Source organism: Eptesicus fuscus, chromosome 25 (assembly GCF_027574615.1).
Source record: "Eptesicus fuscus isolate TK198812 chromosome 25, DD_ASM_mEF_20220401, whole genome shotgun sequence".
NCBI classification, from domain to species: domain Eukaryota; kingdom Metazoa; phylum Chordata; class Mammalia; order Chiroptera; family Vespertilionidae; genus Eptesicus; species Eptesicus fuscus.
Window position 1 is genome coordinate 2,377,152 of NC_072497.1, and position 18,860 is coordinate 2,396,011.

Sequence of the window (18,860 nt, forward strand, 5' to 3'; positions counted from 1 at the left end):
TACTGGAGATGTGCCCGCAACCAAGGTACATGCCCTTGACCGGAATCGAACCTGGGACCTCTCAGTCCGCAGGCCGATGCTCTATCCACTGAGACAAACCGGTTTCAGCTTCTTCTTTTCTTTCTTTTTTTTTTTTTAACATGTGATTCTCCTTTTACTGGGCGTCTGGGTGTTGTCATTTTGGTGTTTTGTGGGGTTTTTAAAAAAATTATTATTTTTTAATTGATTTCAGAGAGGAAGGAAGAGGGAGAGAGAGTAGAAACATCAGGGATGAGAGAGAAAATCATGGGTCGGTTGCCTCCTGGCACGCCCCCCGCCCCCAACTAGGGATCCAGCCCCGACCTGGAATCTAACCGTGACCTTCTGGTTCATAGGTCAATGCCCAACCACGGAGCCACACCGGCCGGGCAGTGTTTTGTAATTTTGAAGCAGAATAAATCCTACTGCAATGAGTATCTCCATGAATTCCACCTTTGTCTCCTTTTTGAATTCTTACCCTTAGGACAGATTGGCAGCAGTGAGGTTACCTGGGTGGAAATAAGGAATGATGCGCCCTAGCTGGTTTGGCTCAGTGGATTGAGCGTCGGCCTGCGGACTGAAGGGTCCCGGGTTCGATTCCGGCCAAGGGCATGTACCTTGGTTGCGGGCACATCCCTGGTGGGGGGTGTGCAGGAGGCAGCTGATGGATGTTTCTCTCTCATCGATGTTTCTAGCTCTCTATCCCTCTCCCTTCCTCTCTGTAAAAAATCAATAATATATATATATTAAAGAAAATAAGGACTAATATGACGGAAACCACTCTGCATACTACAGCCTCCCAAAAGGAGTGGGCCAGTTCCCACGGTCTGTTACCAACTGGTGAATATGGCTGCTGTCCCCTTGCTCCACCCGTAATTGTAGCACCTTCTCTCCAGACACAAGCCTCCAGGCAGACTGCTCAAGCCTTGCCCACAAGGCCAGGCAGAGACCTGCAGGTCTGCAAGGACATCAGTGGAGCTGTGCCCCCCATGCTCACCCCACTTCCCGTCAGCAGTACCCCTCAGACAGAACCACTATTGTGACTTCTCCATTGCTTAGCTTTCGCCTGTTCTTGAACTTCATGAAATGGGATTGAAAGTATGCACTCCTTCATGCCTGACTTTTGTGTGTCAGAAGTGAGATTCGGACATGTCTGACTTCTTGACTCAACATCTTTGAGATCCATCAGTGTTGCTGTGTGTATCAGTGGTCTTTCTTATTCCTGTTGGGAGTCGTTGTCAGTTTATTCTGGTTCTGACTTCTCTCTCTCTCCTTCTGGAACTCCAATCACTCATATAATGAAGTCCCATCTGTGCCTTAGGCTGCTTCCCCCCCAATTCTTTTTTTTTTCTCTCTCTCTCTCTCTACTTCAATTTAGATACCTTCTATTAATCTGTCTTCAAGTTCACTAAATCTGTCTTCAATCTCTAGAAGTGTGACTTTATCCTTTATTTTTTATGAAACCCATCCAATGAGTTTGTAATTTGGGGAATGGCATTTTTTCAGTTCTACCTGCTCCTTCAGTTCTTTCTAAGTAAATTACAACCCTGTTAAAAGTCTCCATATTTCCATCTATTTTGTCCACCTCTCCCCCCGCCCCCATTTAACAAATTAATCATAGTTTTTTAAAAATCTTTGCCAACTCCAATATCTAGATCATCTGTGGTCTTGCTTCTGTTGTTTATGTTTTCTCTTAGGTGTTGGTCCCATTTATCTTTATCTTTTTTGGGGGGCGCACATTTCATAATTTTTGTTTGCACGTTGCATATTGGGTGTAAAAGAAGGGTAGGGAGCCCTAGGTGGTTTGGCTCAGTGGATAGAGCGTCGGCTTGCAGGCTTAAGGGTCCCAGGTTCGATTCTGGTCAAGGGCAAAAGCCCGGGTTGTGGGCTCGATCCCTAATAGGGGGTGTGCAGAAGGCAGCTGATCAATGATTCTCTCTCATCACTGATATTTCAATCTCTCTCTCCCTCTCCTTTCCTCTCTGAAATCCATTTAAAATATTTTTTAAAAGAAGAAAAAGAAGGTTAGGGACTTCAGCCTATGTTATTCCTTTCTTCTTCCCCACCCCTACCTCCCAACCCAGAGGAGCTAGTCACCTAGAGATATTTTTCTTGTTCCTGTTGTAGTCAGTAGTCAGTACTGAGCTAAGTTGGGGCAGAGTTATAGCTCTGTGAGTCTCTCTCCTTCTGGAACTCCAATCGCTCATATAATGAAGTCCCATCTGTGCCTTAGGCTGCTTCCTCCCCACCCCATTCTTGTTTCTCTCTCTCTCTCTCTCTCTCTCTCTCTCTCTCTCTCTCTCTCTCTCTCTCTACTTCAATTTAGATACCTTCTATTAATCTATCTTCAAGTTCACTACATCTGTCTTCACTCTCTAGAAGTGTGACTTTATCCTTTATTTTTTATGAAACCCATCCAATGAGTTTGTAATCAATGATTCATTCTCATCATTGATGTCCTCCCCTGGATTGTCCCTGTCCCTTAGGAGTGGCCCTCTTGGATTTGGGGTTGAAAGCCTGGCCAGTTTCCGTCTCTCTCAGCTTTCAAAAATCTGCTCTTCAGAGATTCTAGGGTTAGCTCTTTGGCCTCCCAATCCACAGGTTCAAGATCTGGCCAATCTCTTAAGGGGGAGTTGTTTCAGGATCCCCCCTCTCAATCCTGCAGGGCTGTGGGACTTGTCTTCCCAGCCCAGCCCCTTTCCAATGGCCCGAACCCAGCACATGTTCCGTGGGAAAAACTGGCTTTGCATTTTAGGCTCCTCTTGGGCCCAATCCATAGCACAGAAACGGCTCGCTGCTCCTTTCCTCAGGACAGTCTCTCTGTCGGGGGCAATTTTGGTCATCGAATGTCTCAGGGACGTAAGTAACCACCCATCAAGCGTTCACCTGGGCGGGGCCCTTTCCTCCTTGACATTTTAGCTCATCTGGGTCTTATTTCTCCTAACACTCTCCATTCTCTTTAAAAAATGGTGATTGTTGCCGAAACCGGTTTGGCTCAGTGGATAGAGCTTTGGCCTGCGGACTCAAGGGTCCCAGGTTCGATTCCGGTCAAGGGCATGTACCTTGGTTGCGGGCACATTCCCAGTGGGGGGTGTGCAGGAGGCAGCTGATCGATGTTTCTAGCTCTCTATCCCTCTCCCTTCCTCTCTGTAAAAAATCAATAAAATATATATATTTTTTAAAATGGTGACTGTCATCTTGTCTCCTCCTCCTTGTTGCAATGGGAGTGGTGGCCTGCACAGACCTACCACATCCTATCCAGAAGCAGTTCTTCAGTTCTGCTTTCTCCCACTCCCAATGAAGATAGGGTTTGTCTTAATACTTCCATTTAGTCACACTGGAACTTGTTTCCTCTTGTTTAAAGAAGCTCTAGGCCTTTCATGTCTTTGAAAAGAGATGTCAACTATTTCCTAAACTGTCTTGGGGGATGGCCATTTGGCCTCAAAGTTCTGCTTAGTTCTTCTTCTTTTTTTAAAAAAAAAAAAAATATTTTATTGATTTTTTTTACAGAGAGGGAGAGGGATAGAGAGTTAGAAACATCAATGAGAGAGAAACATCCATCAGCTGCCTCCTGCACACTCCCCACTGGGGATGTGCCTGCAACCAAGGCACATGCCCTTGACCGGAATCAAACCTGGGACCCTTGAGTCCGCAGGCCGATGCTCTATCCACTAAGCCAAACCAGTCAGGGCTGCTTAGTTCTTTACATCTTTCCTGTTTATGCTTTTCAGTGTGTCCATACTTCTCTGCTGGACCTTCACCGGTGCTGCTGGTTCAGTTTCAGATCATTTTGTGGATTTCAGGGGGACTAAAGGGAGGAGGGGAAAGCTCGGCTACCGCACAGCTCGGTAAGCTCATGTGTGTGAGAGAGAAACTCTCTGAGAAGCGATTTCTTTTCCGAGGGAAGCTCTAACTGTCCCCGACCCGCTCCTCTCTCCCGCATCTCATGTGACTGATGCACACATCCGCAGTGTCAGCTGCTCTGTCACACCGATAAGCTCCTGACGTTCAGGCCTCAGGTGCCAGCCTTTACTTGCGTCTGGGTTTCCAGGCTTGGACGTCACTCCGACGTCCGCACAGGCCCCTCGAACCACGTGGGTGCTGCCCCGCGAACGCGGCCCGTCCTCCTTCCTCGGCTCCTCCTCAGACCTGCCCTCCGGGGGAGCGCACATGCCAAGAGCACTAGACGGACACAAATGGTTTATTATTTCTGCTTGGAAGGGGAGGGGCCCTGGGCGGGAGCGCGGATGGATGCGCAGCGGACAGGGGGCCGCATCCCCGCCGCGCGGGGTGGCTGGAGTCCAGAACGCCGGAGAGCCCCCAGACCGGGGGCTGCAGCTGGGAAGGAGGCACAACACCGCGGGCCCGGCCTCACCGATGCCGCTTTCGGATGCTCTGCAGCTCCTGGTAGATGGTGCTGAAGCTGGGCCGCTGGCCCGGCTCGTAGGCCCAGCACTGCTCCATGAGTCTGAACACGGCGTCGGGGCACAGCTCGGGGCAGGGCAAGCGGCCCCCTGTGAGGACGAGCACAGAGGAGGGGGGTCTGAGGTGCCCCTCGCAGCCCCTGGGGGCAACGGAGCCATGGGAACGGAGGAAACCGCCCTGCTCTTGAGGGGCCTCTCTCTCTCACCAACAGCCCCAAGGACACAGCGGTCCTAATCGCAGCCCCACTGTGCGCTGGTTGCATGACCTCAGTTTTTCCTTCTGTAAAAGGGACATAGTCATTCCGCCTCACCTGCTGTGCCTGCTCAGTGGCAGCGACAGGACTGACCGATCTTATTCCGCCCCAGTGAGACGGAAGGTGAGGGGACCCGGGAGAGTCCCCCTGCAGCACAGGGACAAAAGCTTGGGCCCGGCCGGTGTGGCTCAGTGGTTGAGCATCGACCTATGAACCAGGAGGTCACCGTTCGATTCCTGGTCAGGGCGCATGCCTGGGTTGCGGGCTCCATCTCCAGTAGGAGGCGTGCAGGAGGCAGCTGATCCATGATTCTCTCTCATCATTGATGTTTCTCTCTCTCTCCCTCTCCCTTCTTCTCTCTCTAAAAATCATACAAAAATCTTTAAAAAAAAAAAAAAAAAACAACCAACCCAAAAACTTGCCTGTGAGGCTGCTGTCACGCAGCAGGTTGCCTTACCCTTTTCTATGAACTCGCGAGTCTGCTGATTGCTGAGGTTGGGGTACGGAGAGGCCCCCAGGCTGAAGGCCTCCCACAGCAAGATGCCAAAACTCCATACATCGCTCTCGGAGGAGTAGCGGCCTGCAAAGGGGGCGGGGGGCGTGAGAGGGCCGCCCCCGTCCATCGGTCAGAGGCAGGGGCGCCCGGGGGGGGGGGGGGCGCCACCGGAGGCCTGAATGCCACCCGCTTACCGTAGTTAAGAGCCTCCGGTGCTGTCCACTTCACGGGGACTTGCCTGAGGCCCCCCGAGGCGGCGTAGATGCCGTCCTCTTCCTCCCGGGACATCCCGAAGTCGCTGATCTTCAGCACGTTCTTCTCCGTGACCAGGCAGTTCCGAGCAGCCAGGTCCCTGGGCGAAGCGGCAAAGGGGCCCCCTCAGCCACCGTCCATGCAGCACCCGTCGCCTGCCTGACCTGGGCCCCCCCAGACACACCCCTGAACAAAGGGCTGCTCTCTGCCCTGGCCGGTGTGGCTCAGTGGATAGAGCGTCGGCCTGCGGACTGCAGGGTCCCAGGTTCGATTCCGGTCAAGGGCACATGCCCGGGTGGCGGGCTCGCTGCCCCGTGGGGGGCGTGCAGGAGGCAGCGAGCGAGGATTCTCTCTCATCATTGATGTTTCTCTCTCTCTGTCCCTTTCCCTTCCTCTCTGAAATTAATAATAAAAGATAATAAATAAAAGACTGCTCTCTGCAGTCTTTTATTTATTATATAAATAATAATTAATGAAATTAATAATAAAAAAATCATAAATAAAAGACTGCTCTCTGCCCTGGGACTCATGGTCCGTGGGAGAGGCGAACCCCAGCGCGGGAGTCGGACCTGCTGGTGCATGAGGGGTGCTGGGTGACAGCACAGCCGGAACCTCGGGGAGTTGCGAGGAGGGGGCCCAGGGGAGGCTGGGCTGCGGGAGGGCGCTCCTCGCTCGCTCACCGGTGGATGCAGCCCTTGCTCTCCAGGTACTCCATGCCCGCAGCTGCGTCCCCCACCATCTGCAGCAGCGTCTTCATCCGCAGCCGGGCTCCCTCCGTCCGGAGGAAGGTCAAGAAGTCGCCCCCTGGGGGTGGATGGGGGAAGCCTTGCTGAGCCTCCTGCAGGGCCCCCCCCAGGACCCAGGGGGCTGGGGTCCCCAATCCTGGAGAGCTGGCCCTGCGCTCACCCTGCACCAGCTCCATGACGATGTAGATGGGCTGTTTCTGGGTACAGACGCCAATGAGACGCACGATGTTGGGGTGGCTGTACTGCTTCAGGATCCTGGCGGGCACTGCTGATAAGGCTCCCGCCGTGGGGGCTTATACATCCTACCCAAGCCCCAGGGACCCCAGGGAACCCCAGGGACCCCAGGGAACCCCAGGGAGCCCGGGGAACCCCAGGGAGCCCGAGGGAGGACGGGAAAGGGCAGCAGAAGAGCGAGCGTGGCCTATGAGGTCAGGAGGCCTGGACGTGTGACCTCGGGGCGGTGGGGGGGAGGTCACTGAGCCTCAACCCCTCTGCCCTGGTGGGGGGGTCTGTGAGGATGACATGACACCACGGAAGTCAAGCTCTCTCTGTCACCGAGGGCCACTGCGGGGACCGCTAGGCCATCCCCTACCTGGCTTCCTGCAGAAACTTGGCCTTGAGGTCGGGCGGCAGCGTCTCTCGACAGGATTTCACGGCCACCAGGGTGTTGTCCACTCGCAGGCGCCCGCTGAACACTTCGCCAAAGTTCCCCTGCAACGGTGCTGGGTTCCTGCCCATCCTCTCTGGACCCCAGGCCCCGTGTCTCCGGGGACAGCCCTTCCGGTCCCCACCCGCCCTTCGCTCAGCGCCCCGTCCCGGCTCTCTCGTTTACCCCCGGTTGGGGGACCGAGGGAGTACACATGGGACAGGCAGAGAATGTCACCGCTGACACGTCCACTAAAGAGAAGTGACAGGGACCATCCAAAAGCCACTTTCCGCCCGGCCGGTGTGGCTCAGTGGTTGGGCGTCGACCTTAGGAACCAGGAGGTCACGGTTCGATTCCCGGTCAGGGCTCATGCCCAGGGTGCGGGCTCCATCCCCAATGGGGGGCGTGCAGGAGGCAGCCGGTCCATGATTCTCTCTCATCATCAATGTTTCTCTCTCTCTCTCCCGCTCCCTTCCTCTCTGAAATCAATAAAAATATATTAAAAAAAAACACACACAACAAAAATAGCAAAAGCCACTTTCCCTTGAGTTGGAAAAGCCTTGTGATCTTTAGGAAACTTCCTTCTTTCCTAAGCAGGGATTTGATAGCTCCCAGGAACACGGTGCGTCTCCCTGCACACCAGAGCTCTGGGGAGGCGGGGTGGGGGGGCAGGGCCTGTGAGGTGTGTGGGGAGGCAGGGCCCGTGAGGTGTGTGGGGAGGCAGGGCCTGAGAGGTGTGTGGGGGGGTAGGGCCCGTGAGGTGTGTGGGGAGGCAGGGCCCGTGAGGTGTGTGGGGAGGCAGGGCCCGTGAGGTGTGTGGGGGGGCAGGGCCCGTGAGGTGTGTGGGGAGGCAGGGCCTGAGAGGTGTGTGGGGGGGTAGGGCCCGTGAGGTGTGTGGGGGGGTAGGGCCCGTGAGGTGTGTGGGGGGGTAGGGCCTGTGAGGTGTGTGGGGAGGCAGGGCCTGAGAGGTGTGTGGGGGGGTAGGGCCCGTGAGGTAGGGTGGGGGGGTAGGGCCCGTGAGGCGGGGTGGGGAGGCAGGGCCTGAGAGGTGTGTGGGGGGGTAGGGCCCGTGAGGTGGGGTGGGGAGGCAGGGCCCGTGAGGTGGGGTGGGGAGGCAGGGCCCGTGAGGTGTGTGGGGGGGTAGGGCCCGTGAGGTGGGGTGGGAGGCAGGGCCCGTGAGGTGTGGGGGGGTAGGGCCGGGTATGGGGGTGCCAGCCGCAGGGACTTCCCTCGTTTCCTGCAGAATGGTGCGTGGGGGTGGCTGGGCGGGGAGCAGGGTACGAGCTGGGGGTCAGAGAGGCAGGGAGGCAGAGGAGCTCTGGGAGGGGGGCCTCAGGGTGACGCACAGGCGGGGGGCGGGGCCGGAAGGAAGTGGGACAAGGCAGGCATCCAGGAGGCCGCAGGGCACTCAACTCACCCGCCCGATCTGCTCGCCCAGCACCAGGTCCTCGTGGTTCAGCGCCCACTTGTCCTGGGGAAGGGGGGGCGGTCAGAAGCTAGTGAAGGGAACACTGAGCATCTCCCACCAACGCTCCGTCTGTCTGTCTGGGTGCCTCGGTTTGTTAGTCTGTAAACTGGGCGTTGGAGCCTATCAGAGCCCCGCTCGGACAACTTCGGGGACCGGGGAGGGGCCCTAACTGGGAGAGCGCCGGCCTGTGGAGGGGAGAGGCCTTGACCTTCCGAATCCAGCAGGTGGCCGCCCCCGTATGGAGACCAGAGACGGGGACCTGGAAGGGGCCTCCTGCCCTGATCCGCTGGGCCTGAACCCGGCTCCCCAAGGCCTGCGGCGGGCGGGGGGGGGGGGGGGGGCGGCCGGGGCGCAGGCTTACCTTGGGCACAGCCCTGCTCAGCACAACACCGCTCTTCTTGGTGAGGGGCTGCTGGGAGCGCAGCAGGTGGTCGATGAGCAAGGGAATGCTGGGAAAGCCATCGCCTTCCAGTCGGTACAGGTTCTGTGGGGCAGGGGGTCCTGGGGTCAGCAGCCTCCACTGCTGAGGGGACCTGAGCCCTGGGGGGGCGGGGGGGCGGGGGAGCAGCAGGGTCTGCCCAGGAGGAGAGGCAGAGACGCTGCAGGAAGGCATAGCCTGCCCGGCCGGCGTGGCTCAGGGGTTGAGTGTTGCCCTATGAACCAGGAGGTCACGGTTCGATTCCCGGTCAGGGACACAGGCCCGGGTTGTGGGCTCGATCCCCAGTGTGGGGTGTGCAGGAGGCAGCTGATCCATGACTCTCTCTCATCATGGATGTTTCTATCTCTCTCTCCCTCTCCCTTCTTTGCTGAAATCAATGAAAACATGTTAAAAAAAAAAAAAGAATGAAAAGGAAGGAAGGAAGGAAGGAAGGAAGGAAGGAAGGAAGGAAGGAAGGAAGGAAGGAAGGAAGGAAGGAAGGAGGGAAGGAAGGAAGGAAGGAAGGAAGGAAGGAAGGAGGGAAGGAAGGAAGGAGGGAAGGAAGGAAGGAGGGAAGGACGGAAGGAAGGAGGGAGGGAGGGAAGGAGGGAAGGAAGGAAGGAGGAAGGAGGGAAGGAAGGAAGGAAGGAAGGAAGGAAGGAAGGAAGGAAGGAAGGAGGGAAGGAAGGAAGGAAGGAAGGAAGGAAGGAAGGAAGGAAGGAAGGAGGGAAGGAAGGGAGGGAGGAAGGCAGGAAGAAAGGAAGGCATAACCTTATGGCGCTGAATATGCCTGCTCGGAGAACCCGCACTGAAGGCTTAACCCCACCAGCCCGCTGTACTGATTTTTCGGTAATTTCCGAATCTGCCGCTATACCCCTGTACCTAATTTTCGGTACTTTGCCTAGTACGTGAAAAAAATGCGTCACAAACTAAAAATAACCAACCAATCGCGGTCAAACCTCATGGTTAGCCATTGCACATGTCTGCCCCCATGGGTTTGAATTGACTTTGTGTGGTTTGATATGAAATAGTTCTGAAAATTCACAATGAAACGAACGAGCGGCTGATGAACCGAGCACTTCAACAGGAAAGCCAAGTAGGTCTAGGCTGATCTCAGTCCAACAGGGGATCGATACTTTGGTTGATTCAGACTCTGAGGTGGAATGTTGGCGCTGGATGAAAGGTAGACCTGTTTTCTACAATGTCTCCCAGTTCCATCCTATTCTAACCACTTGTTTGCATGTAGCTAACGTTTTTCTATATCGTGTTGATTTTTTTCTCTTTAATGCTCAGGAGCCCAGGGAGAGGGGACAGTTAGGTTCAGGGCCTCAGGTCTGGTAGGGTTACGCCTGTCTGGTGGCAGGAACTGGGGGGGTCTCTGTGGCCCGGGCCGCTCTGCCAGGCAGGCACCCCTCCCCCCCTGGCGAGGCCAGGCCCCGGGCACTCACGTCGGCGGACTGGATGATGAAGTGCCGGGTCTGGCCCTCCCACAGCACCGACAGCACGCAGTCCTGCTGGCCCTGGCTCTCCCGCACCAGGAAGTCCCCGGACTGCGTCAGCAGCTCGGCCGCCTCCGCCCGCGGGATGGCCCCGTGGTACCACAGCTGCTCGTGCAGGGGCTTCTGCACCTCAGGGACCAGCTGCAGTGGCGGGGGGAGCTGGGGAGGGGCAGGGGAGGAGCGAGGGGGGCGGGGTGACCGCGAGGCCAGCTGGGGGTCAGCAGGGCATCTGTCTCTCGTGCCCCTCTGTCTTCCCAAACCAGCCCAGGAGCGGGCAGAGCCGTCCACACGCCCCAGGGCTCCAGGCAGAGCTGGCTGACCCCATACCATGCATGCTTTTGCCTTTCCCACCAGGCCACAGCCCCCCCCCGCCACCCCCGCCTCCCAGAGCAGGAAGGCTGCAGGTCCCCCCAGCCGGTGGCTGCAGAAGGAAGGGGAGAGGGGTTGGCAGGACCTGGGGACACCTACGCCCGGACACCCAATAAAAGTAGCCTGGACAGAGCCTTCTCTCTACTTGGGCCACCCAGAGGCCATGTGGGAGGGGCTGAGGGGGGCATCTCTGAGATCCTGGCCGGCCCACCCCCTTGGAGAAGGGGCGGGCAGAGGCGCGGGCCCGGCCAGGCCTCCCTCACTCACCGAGAACTTGGGGCGAAAGATTCCTGAGATGTGGCTCTTCAGGATCTCCAGGGTGGGCGTCCGTCCGCCTTCCCGCTCCGGCTCCTGAGGCCAGGGACAGACGTCAGCGGGTGGCCAGGCTTGGGGAGGGGGAGGGCGAGAATGAGGAGCTCGGCCTGGGCAGGCCGGCGGGGTGGCCCCGTGGGTGGGGGTGGGGGGGCGCTCACCGAGGACGACGTGGAGTGGCGGTCATCCTGCAGCAGGGGCACGGGCGGGGGCTCGCCGGGGCCCAGGCGCTCCAGCTTGGCCTGCAGCAGCTCCTGCTGGGCCTGCAGCTTGGCCTGGCCGCACAGCGCCACCTGCAGCGCCTGCAGCTCCTCCTGCAGCACCTGCCTCTTGCTCAGCAGGTAAACCCTGCAGCAGGCAGGGGGGCGGGGGGAGAGGGGGCTCAGCCTGCAGCACCTGCCTCTTGCTCAGCAGGTAAACCCTGCAGCAGGCAGGGGGGCGGGGGGGGCGGGGGGAGGGGGCTCAGCCTGCAGCACCTGCCTCTTGCTCAGCAGGTAAACCCTGCAGCAGGCAGGGGGGTGGGGGGAGAGGGCTCAGCCTGCAGCACCTGCCTCTTGCTCAGCAGGTAAACCCTGCAGCAGGCAGGGGGGGCGGGGAGAGGGGGCTCAGCCTGCAGCACCTGCCTCTTGCTCAGCAGGTAAACCCTGCAGCAGGCAGGGGGGCGGGGGGGGAGAGGGCTCAGCCTGCAGCACCTGCCTCTTGCTCAGCAGGTAAACCCTGCAGCAGGCAGGGGGGCGGGGGGGGGGGAGGGCTCAGCCTGCAGCACCTGCCTCTTGCTCAGCAGGTAAACCCTGCAGCAGGCAGGGGGGAGGGGGGGGGAGAGGGCTCAGCCTGCAGCACCTGCCTCTTGCTCAGCAGGTAAACCCTGCAGCAGGCAGGGGGGCGGGGGGAGAGGGGGCTCAGCCTGCAGACCTGCCTCTTGCTCAGCAGGTAAACCCTGCAGCAGGCAGGGGGGCGGGGGGAGAGGGCTCAGCCTGCAGCACCTGCCTCTTGCTCAGCAGGTAAACCCTGCAGCAGGCAGGGGGGGGGGTGGGGGGAGAGGGGGCTCAGCCTGCAGCACCTGCCTCTTGCTCAGCAGGTAAACCCTGCAGCAGGCAGGGGGGGTGGGGAGAGGGGGCTCAGCCTGCAGCACCTGCCTCTTGCTCAGCAGGTAAACCCTGCAGCAGGCAGGGGGACGGGGTGGGGGGAGGGCTCAGCCGGCAGCACCTGCCTCTTGCTCAGCAGGTAAACCCTGCAGCAGGCAGGGGGGCGGGGGCGGGGAGAGGGGGCTCAGCCTGCAGCACCTGCCTCTTGCTCAGCAGGTAAACCCTGCAGCAGGCAGGGGGGCGGGGGGGAGAGGGCTCAGCCTGCAGCAGCAGCGGGAGGGTGGGGGGGAGCTGCTGTAGGTGGGAGCACTCACCGCTGTCGCGGGTGGATGGCCTGCTCCTCGTGCCGGAGCTCGCGCTGCAGCTGAGTGACCGCCTCCTGCCGGCCGAGCACCCTGTGGGTGGCCACAGCCAGCTCCTCGGTCACTGACGTTAGCCTGTGCCGGAAGGAAGGCCAGGGTTGGAGCCGCCCCCCAGACGCACCCTGCAGGGCCAGGCAAGCCGCCCCGGCGGTGTGGACAGCGCCCGCCCCGTGCCGGCCACCCACGCGTGCTGCACGCTCTCCACCGTCAGCTCGTTCAGCTGCAGCTCGCCCGGCTCCAGGGCTTCGCCCTCCTCCAGCAGCGACTCATCAAAGGTGACGCAGGGGGGGACATCCGGGGGGGACCTGCGGGGGGACAGGGCCCCGTCAGGGAACAGGCCAGCCGCTCCGGGGCGGTGCGGGGCAGGGGCGAGGGGCTTACCCGTGCTGCTGCAGGAAGCCCTGGTACTCGGCCTCGGGCTGGATGCGGGCAGCGGCTGCGGCCATCTCCTGGTGAATGGCCACCACCTCTTCCTGCACCAGGCTGCTAATCTCCAGGTACTCCTGCAGGATCTCCTTCCTGCCCCCCGACGGGACCCGGGTCAGCCGGGCCTCGGGCCTGGGCAAGGCCGGGAAGCGGGGGGCTCGGCTCTGGGTTGGGAGTCAGCGGTGGGGTTGAGCCCCCCACCTCCTCATTTACCAGCCAGACGACCAGTCCACAAGGCAAACTACTGACCGCCTCCTGACCTCCGCTCCCTGTCTGTGGGTAAGGGGGGTGCTGGGAGCGGGGATGAGGGCCCAGTGAGCTTGTGCTCGGTGTGCGGTACACACGATGAACGTGCTGGTTAAAAGTGAGCCACAGCCCTAGCCGGTGTGGCTCAGTGGATAGAGCGTCGGCCTGCGGACTGAAGGGTCCCGGGTTTGATTCCGGTCAATGGCATGTACGTTGGTTGCGGGCACATCCCAAGTGGGGGGTGTGCGGGAGGCAGCTGATGGATGTTTCTCTCATCGATGTTTCTAACTCTCTATCCCTCTCCCTTCCCTTCTCTCTGTAAAAAATCAATAAAATATATATATTTTTTAAAAAGTGAGCTACAGTCCTAGCCCGTGTTGCTCAGTGGATAGAGCGTCGGCCTGCGGACTCAAGGGTCCTGGGTTCGATTCCAATCAAGGGCACCTGCCCGGGTTACAGACTCACTCCCCAGTGGGGGGTGTGCGGGAGGCAGCTGATCGATGTTTCTCTCTCATCGATGTTTCTAACTCTCTCTCTCTCTCTTCCTCTCTATAAAAAGTCAATAAAATATATTAAAAAAAAAATATATATATATATATAACAAGCCCTGGAATAAGGGGCCCTGGGATAATGTCATTCAGATATGAACTGAACGGCTCCAACCCTCAGCCCAAGGCCTGACCCACGTGACTCTACGGCCCTCACTGTTCCAGGACGGACTTCTCTGGGCCCTGCCCCTGGGCACGGCGGCGGGGCGAGGGGGCGGGCCGGGCGGGGCGGGGCCGGGACTCACAGGATGCTCGCCATCTCCTGGTGCAGGTCCTGCAGCGACTGGAGCAGGCCGGGCAGCAGGAGCTGGTGGTGGTGCTGGTGGTGCAGCTGCGCCGCCCGCACGCCCAGCACGTAGCGGTTGTGGTGCGCGAAGAGCTTCCACAGGCTGCGCACGTACTTGTCCTTGGCCTTGTCGCGGTCCTTGTCTGCCAGGTTAAGGGGAAGGGGGTGTGGGTGACAGCACAGAGGCCCGGGCAGCGCCCCCCGCCCCGCTCCCCGGGCACCTGTGGGCGGGTCCGAGGGAAGCCACACACCTTTGCTGGCCTCCTGGTATTTGGGGGTGTGGGTGACAGCACAGAGGCCCGGGCAGCGCCCCCCGCCCCCCCCCCCCGGCTCCCCGGGCACCTGTGGGCGGGTCCGAGGGAAGCCACACACCTTTGCTGGCCTCCTGGTATTTGGGGGTGTGGGTGACAGGACAGAGGCCCGGGCAGCCCCCCCCCCCCCCCCCCGGCTCCCCGGGCACCTGTGGACGGGTCCGAGGGAAGCCACACACCTTTGCTGGCCTCCTGGTATTTGCGCCGGGCCTGGGCGCTGTCCCGCGCCAGGACTCGGTACTGGCTCTTCAGCTTCTCAATGTCCTGGCTGTGGGTCTGCGGGGAGAGAAGAGGCGGTGTGGCCGGCAGCTCCCAAAGGCAGCAAGTCCAAGGCCAGCCCCCAGGAGGCGCTGACGGGCCTCGGGGGGCCTGCCCTCTGAGGCTGAGGCGACGGCAGAGGAGCCGGGCTGAGGACAGCCCCTGGGGAGGCAGGGAGGGGACCAGGGAGGTTACAACCGCCCCTCCTCGGCCCAGAGGGGTATCTGGTGGCAGCAGGCCCAGCTGCAGGCACACAGAGGTCCACACTGGGGAACGTGCTCTGCTGATGCCATCCTGAAATGATCAGTAATTCTTTGACAAGACAGCCGAAACCAGTGTGGCTCAGTGGCTAGAGCGTCGGCCTGCGGACTGAGGGGTCCCGGGTTCGATTCCGGTCAAGGGCATGTACCTTGGTTGCGGGCACATCCCCAGTAGGGGGTGTGTAGGAGGCAGCTGATCGATGTTTCTAACTCTCTATCTCTCTCCCTTCCTCTCTGTGAGAAATCAATAAAATGTATTTTAAAAAATAAATAAAATATATAAAAAGAATAATAATTCTTTGACAAGACCTGGAAAGCATATATGCATAACCCATGGACACAGACAATAGGGTGATGAGGGCCTGGGGCAGGGGGTGAGCTGGAAGGGGTCAATTGGGGGGGAAGAGGGGATATATGTAATACTTTCAACAATAAAGATTAAAAAAAAACAAATTCCTATAAAAATGCTAAAAAAAGAAAAAAAATCACCATAAATAAAGGAGTCTGGCAGGGTGAATGACTTAGCTCAGGCTGCCATAACAAAATAGCACAGCTTAAATAGTTTTATTATATTTCATGAGAATAAAATGACTTCCTTGGGGAAAAAAATAATAATTCTTGGACAGGGCCCCACATTTTCATTTTGCACAGAGTCCTGCAAGGTGGCAGGAAAACTAGATGGTCAAGACCAGAGTTCTCATCCCAATTCCCCTGCAAGATACTGGGATGCTGTCGGGCCAGTCCCGGCCTCTCTGAGCCTCAGTTTCCCCATCTGTAACTGAGCCTTTTCCTTCGAGGGCCAGCTGGTGAACATTTTATTTTATTATTTTTAATGTATTTTTATTGATTTCAGAGAAGAAGGGAGAGGGAGAGAGATAGAAACATCAATGATGAGAGAGAATCCTTGATCAGCTGCCTCCTGCACACCCCCTACCAGGGATCAAGTCTTCGATCCCGGGCATGAGCCCTTGACTGGAATCGAACCCGGGACCCTTCAGTCTGCAGGCTGATGCTCTATCCATTGAGCCAAACCAGCCAGGGATGGCTAACCCTGTTTTTAAGATAAGCTTTCGGGGAGAGAGAAGAGTGGGTTGACACTGGCCACCAGGGGCCGCTGTGGGTCTACAGCAAGGCCGGCTTTTGCGCTGGTAGAAGCGGGTGGTACAGGGACCTGACCGGTACATTGAACCAGAACAGCAATTTCAACCTTTTTCATCTCGTGGCACACATACACTAATCACCAAAATTCTGCGGCACACCGAAAAAAAAATACTTTTGCCAGTGTGACAAAAGAAAGAGGGGTGATTTTGATTGACTTACAAAATACTACTACTACTAATAAAAATAGTAAGTACTGCCCTAGCTGGTTTGGCTCAGTGAATAGAGTGTCGGCCTGCGGACTGAAGGGTCCTGGGTTCGATTTCAGTCAAGCGCATATACCTCCGTGATAGGCTCCTCCCTGGCCCTGGGTGGGGCATGTGCCAGAGGCAACCAATCGATGTATTTCAATCTCATTGATGTTTCTCTCTCTTTCCTTCTCTCTTCTACTCTCTCTAAAAATGAATGGAAAAATATCCTCGGGTGAGGATTTTAAAAAGTAATTACCTACCCCTTTGCTCCAAGGTGACTTTTAAAAAAAATCAGGTGCCAAAAAAAAAGAAGAAAAAAAAATCAGGTGTCTATACTTGTATATAAGGATTTCTGGTACCAAGAATTAACCAGTCAGACACAACCTTATTATGTGACATGACCAGCAAGACGCACTCCATTATATGACTTATCTATTTATGGTTCAAGACAGGGCATTCACGCTGGATAGCTGTTGTTGTGTTGGCTGTTGTCATTTTTTTTTACTTGACAATCTAAGGGAAAAGAGGTCAGTGCCCCTGACTAAACAGTCAGGTATTGCAGGTTTTAAAAATTCTTGTGGCACCCTAGCTGGTGTGGCTCAGTGGATAGAGCGTCGGCCTGTGGACAGAAGGGTCCCGGGTTCGATTCCGGTCAAGGGCACATGCTCAGGTTGCGGGCTTGATCCCCAGTAGGGGGCGTGCAGGAGGCAGCTGATCCATGATTCTCTCTCATCATTGATGTTTCTCTCTCTCTCTCTCTCTCTCCCCCTTCTTCTCTGAAATCGATAAAAATGTATTTTTAAAAAATCCTTGTGGCGCACCAGTGGGCCGCAGCACACCTGTTGAAAACCGCTGAATTACAAGACTGAAACACCCCGATCAACAGCACCAGGCGCTGGGAGATCAATAGATGGAGGAGCTGGGCCGGATTCAAATGCAGGCAGGCTGACTTCACAGCCCTTTTTTTTTTTTTAATACATTTTATTGGTTTTTTACAGAGGAAGGGAGGATAGAGAGTTAGAAACATCGATGAGAGAGAAACATCCATCAGCTGCCTCCTGCACACCCCCTACTGGGGATGTGCCCGCAATCAAGGTACATGCCCTTGACCGGAATCGAACCTGGGACCCTTTCAGTCCGCAGGCCGACGCTCTATCCACTGAGCCAAACCGATTAGGGCCACAGCCCAGTCTTTAACCTCTGTGTTCACCTTGTGGTGTCTCTTGGGCCCTGGGAGGAGTCCCCCCGGGGCAAGGACAGACAGGCCAGCCCTCATTCCTCTCTCTGTCTCTCTGCCCCAGAGCCAGCTGGTGTCCTGCGCTCCCCAGGCAATGGCGGGACCCCTCGTCCTTGAACTCCCAGCACTCTGCCCGGACGCACAGAGTGACGGAAAAGGCACAGGGCAGGCCCTGCTGTAGGGCAGCCCACCCGGCGGGAAAGGAAGCTGCGGGGCGCAGGCCTGCGGTCAGGACTTCCACTTCCCTGTGAATCCAGCGGCTCTTGTGCAAAGCCAGCCCTTTCAGCTCCGAGCACAGGCCGAAAGGCCCAGGTGACGGCCCAGGACACCCACCCACCCACCTTGGTGAGCTCCTGCTGCAGCTGCTGCCACTGCTCGCTGTACGTCTTGCGCAGCTGCTGGCGCACCCCGATAAGCAGGCTCAGCTTGCTCAGGGGCCCCGAGTTCAGATCTTCCGCGTGCTGCCTCAGCAACCGGCTCAGGCCCTCCGTCTGGCTGGTGATCTCTGCCCAGGACTGCAGGGCGGGGAGGGGACGGTGGCTGCGGAGCCTGGGACCGCCCCCCTCTCTAACCCTCCCCCCCCCCAGGGGCATTCGGGAAAGGAAGGGGCACGCAGATAACCCTGGGACCCACAGGAATTCCTCGGGCGGGTGAGGGCGGGAAGGGGGCGAGGAGGCCCGCGGCCCCGCTGAAGCCCACCTGGCTGATGGGGCTGTCGGAGCCAGCCCGGCTCTGGCCACCGCCGTCCTGCGGGGACATGTGGTGCAGCAGCCCCGCGTACTCCCGGTCACTCTTGACCCGCTGGGCCATCCACTTCCGCATGCCCTCCAGCAGCCGCAGCTCGGCCTCCTGCATCTGCTGCACGGCCCCGTGGCCCTGCGGGCTGCACAGCTCCGACGAGAAGCCCATGGCGCTGTTCTGGGGACAGAGGAAGGAGGCGGTGGGTGGGGGAGGCAGCTGCTGGAGGCGGAGGAGTAGGGCAGGGAGGCCTGGGGGGCTGAGGACCAAGAGAAGTTGCAGGAAGGCGGGAGGGGGGGAGGAAGGTGGGGGCCTGTCCTGCTGATGGGCCGTCACAGGTACAGGTACCAACGCCACCTGGTTTGGGACGGACTCTCACTGCTTCCCGTGCACCGGGCCTAGGCCTGGGGCCAGGGGTCCGCTCCCCAGTCCCGGGACAGAGCCACCAGGAGGGATCTCCTCCCTGGGCTTCCACCCAGCACCCGTTCCAGGGGCGCATGCACCCTGGGCCCTTGGCAGGGCCAAGGTCTCCCCAACAGGTGCCCCAGGTAGCCCCAGCCTGGGCCCTGCCCCTGCAGCCACTCCTGCCCCACCCGGTCCTGAGTCTCTCGCCTGCCTGCTGAGCCCCAGCCCCTGCTCCTGGGCCACCCCCTCCCCCATCTGCCTGCCTCCTGGGCCTTGGCTAGGCGTTACCACTCACTCACGGCTTGGGCAGCTGCTCCCGGGGGGCGCAGAGGGCTGACTTAGGCCCGGCCAACTGGCCAGTTCCTGATTCGGTGCTTCCTCCTCCCGCGGTTTCAGTTGGCTCAGGCCCCGGGGCGGGCCGCTGAGGGGAAGGGGCGGGCAGTAGCC

General features: G+C 58.4%; 1 protein-coding gene across 2 annotated transcripts; it reads right to left on the reverse strand.

The window, feature by feature from the left end:
* Window positions 1-4,209: 4,209 nt before the first annotated feature.
* On the reverse strand, window positions 4,210-18,761 carry FES (FES proto-oncogene, tyrosine kinase). Of its 2 annotated transcripts, none has more exons than XM_054713263.1 (19): window positions 18,713-18,761; window positions 17,970-18,188; window positions 17,612-17,785; window positions 14,346-14,442; window positions 13,815-13,998; window positions 12,731-12,868; window positions 12,535-12,654; window positions 12,302-12,424; window positions 11,064-11,250; window positions 10,858-10,941; window positions 10,171-10,380; window positions 8,666-8,788; window positions 8,254-8,307; window positions 6,783-6,901; window positions 6,351-6,445; window positions 6,125-6,248; window positions 5,387-5,544; window positions 5,154-5,276; window positions 4,210-4,532 (listed from the first exon to the last, which is right to left on the reverse strand). In XM_054713263.1, the coding sequence occupies exons 2-19, from the start codon at window positions 18,177-18,179 to the stop codon at window positions 4,390-4,392; spliced, it is 2,466 nt and encodes an 821-aa protein (XP_054569238.1). In that variant the 5' UTR covers window positions 18,180-18,188; window positions 18,713-18,761; the 3' UTR covers window positions 4,210-4,389. The 2 variants fall into 2 exon arrangements, with proteins under 2 accessions (XP_054569238.1, XP_054569237.1); XM_054713262.1 differs by having other exon boundaries at window positions 18,709-18,751.
* Window positions 18,762-18,860: the final 99 nt, after the last annotated feature.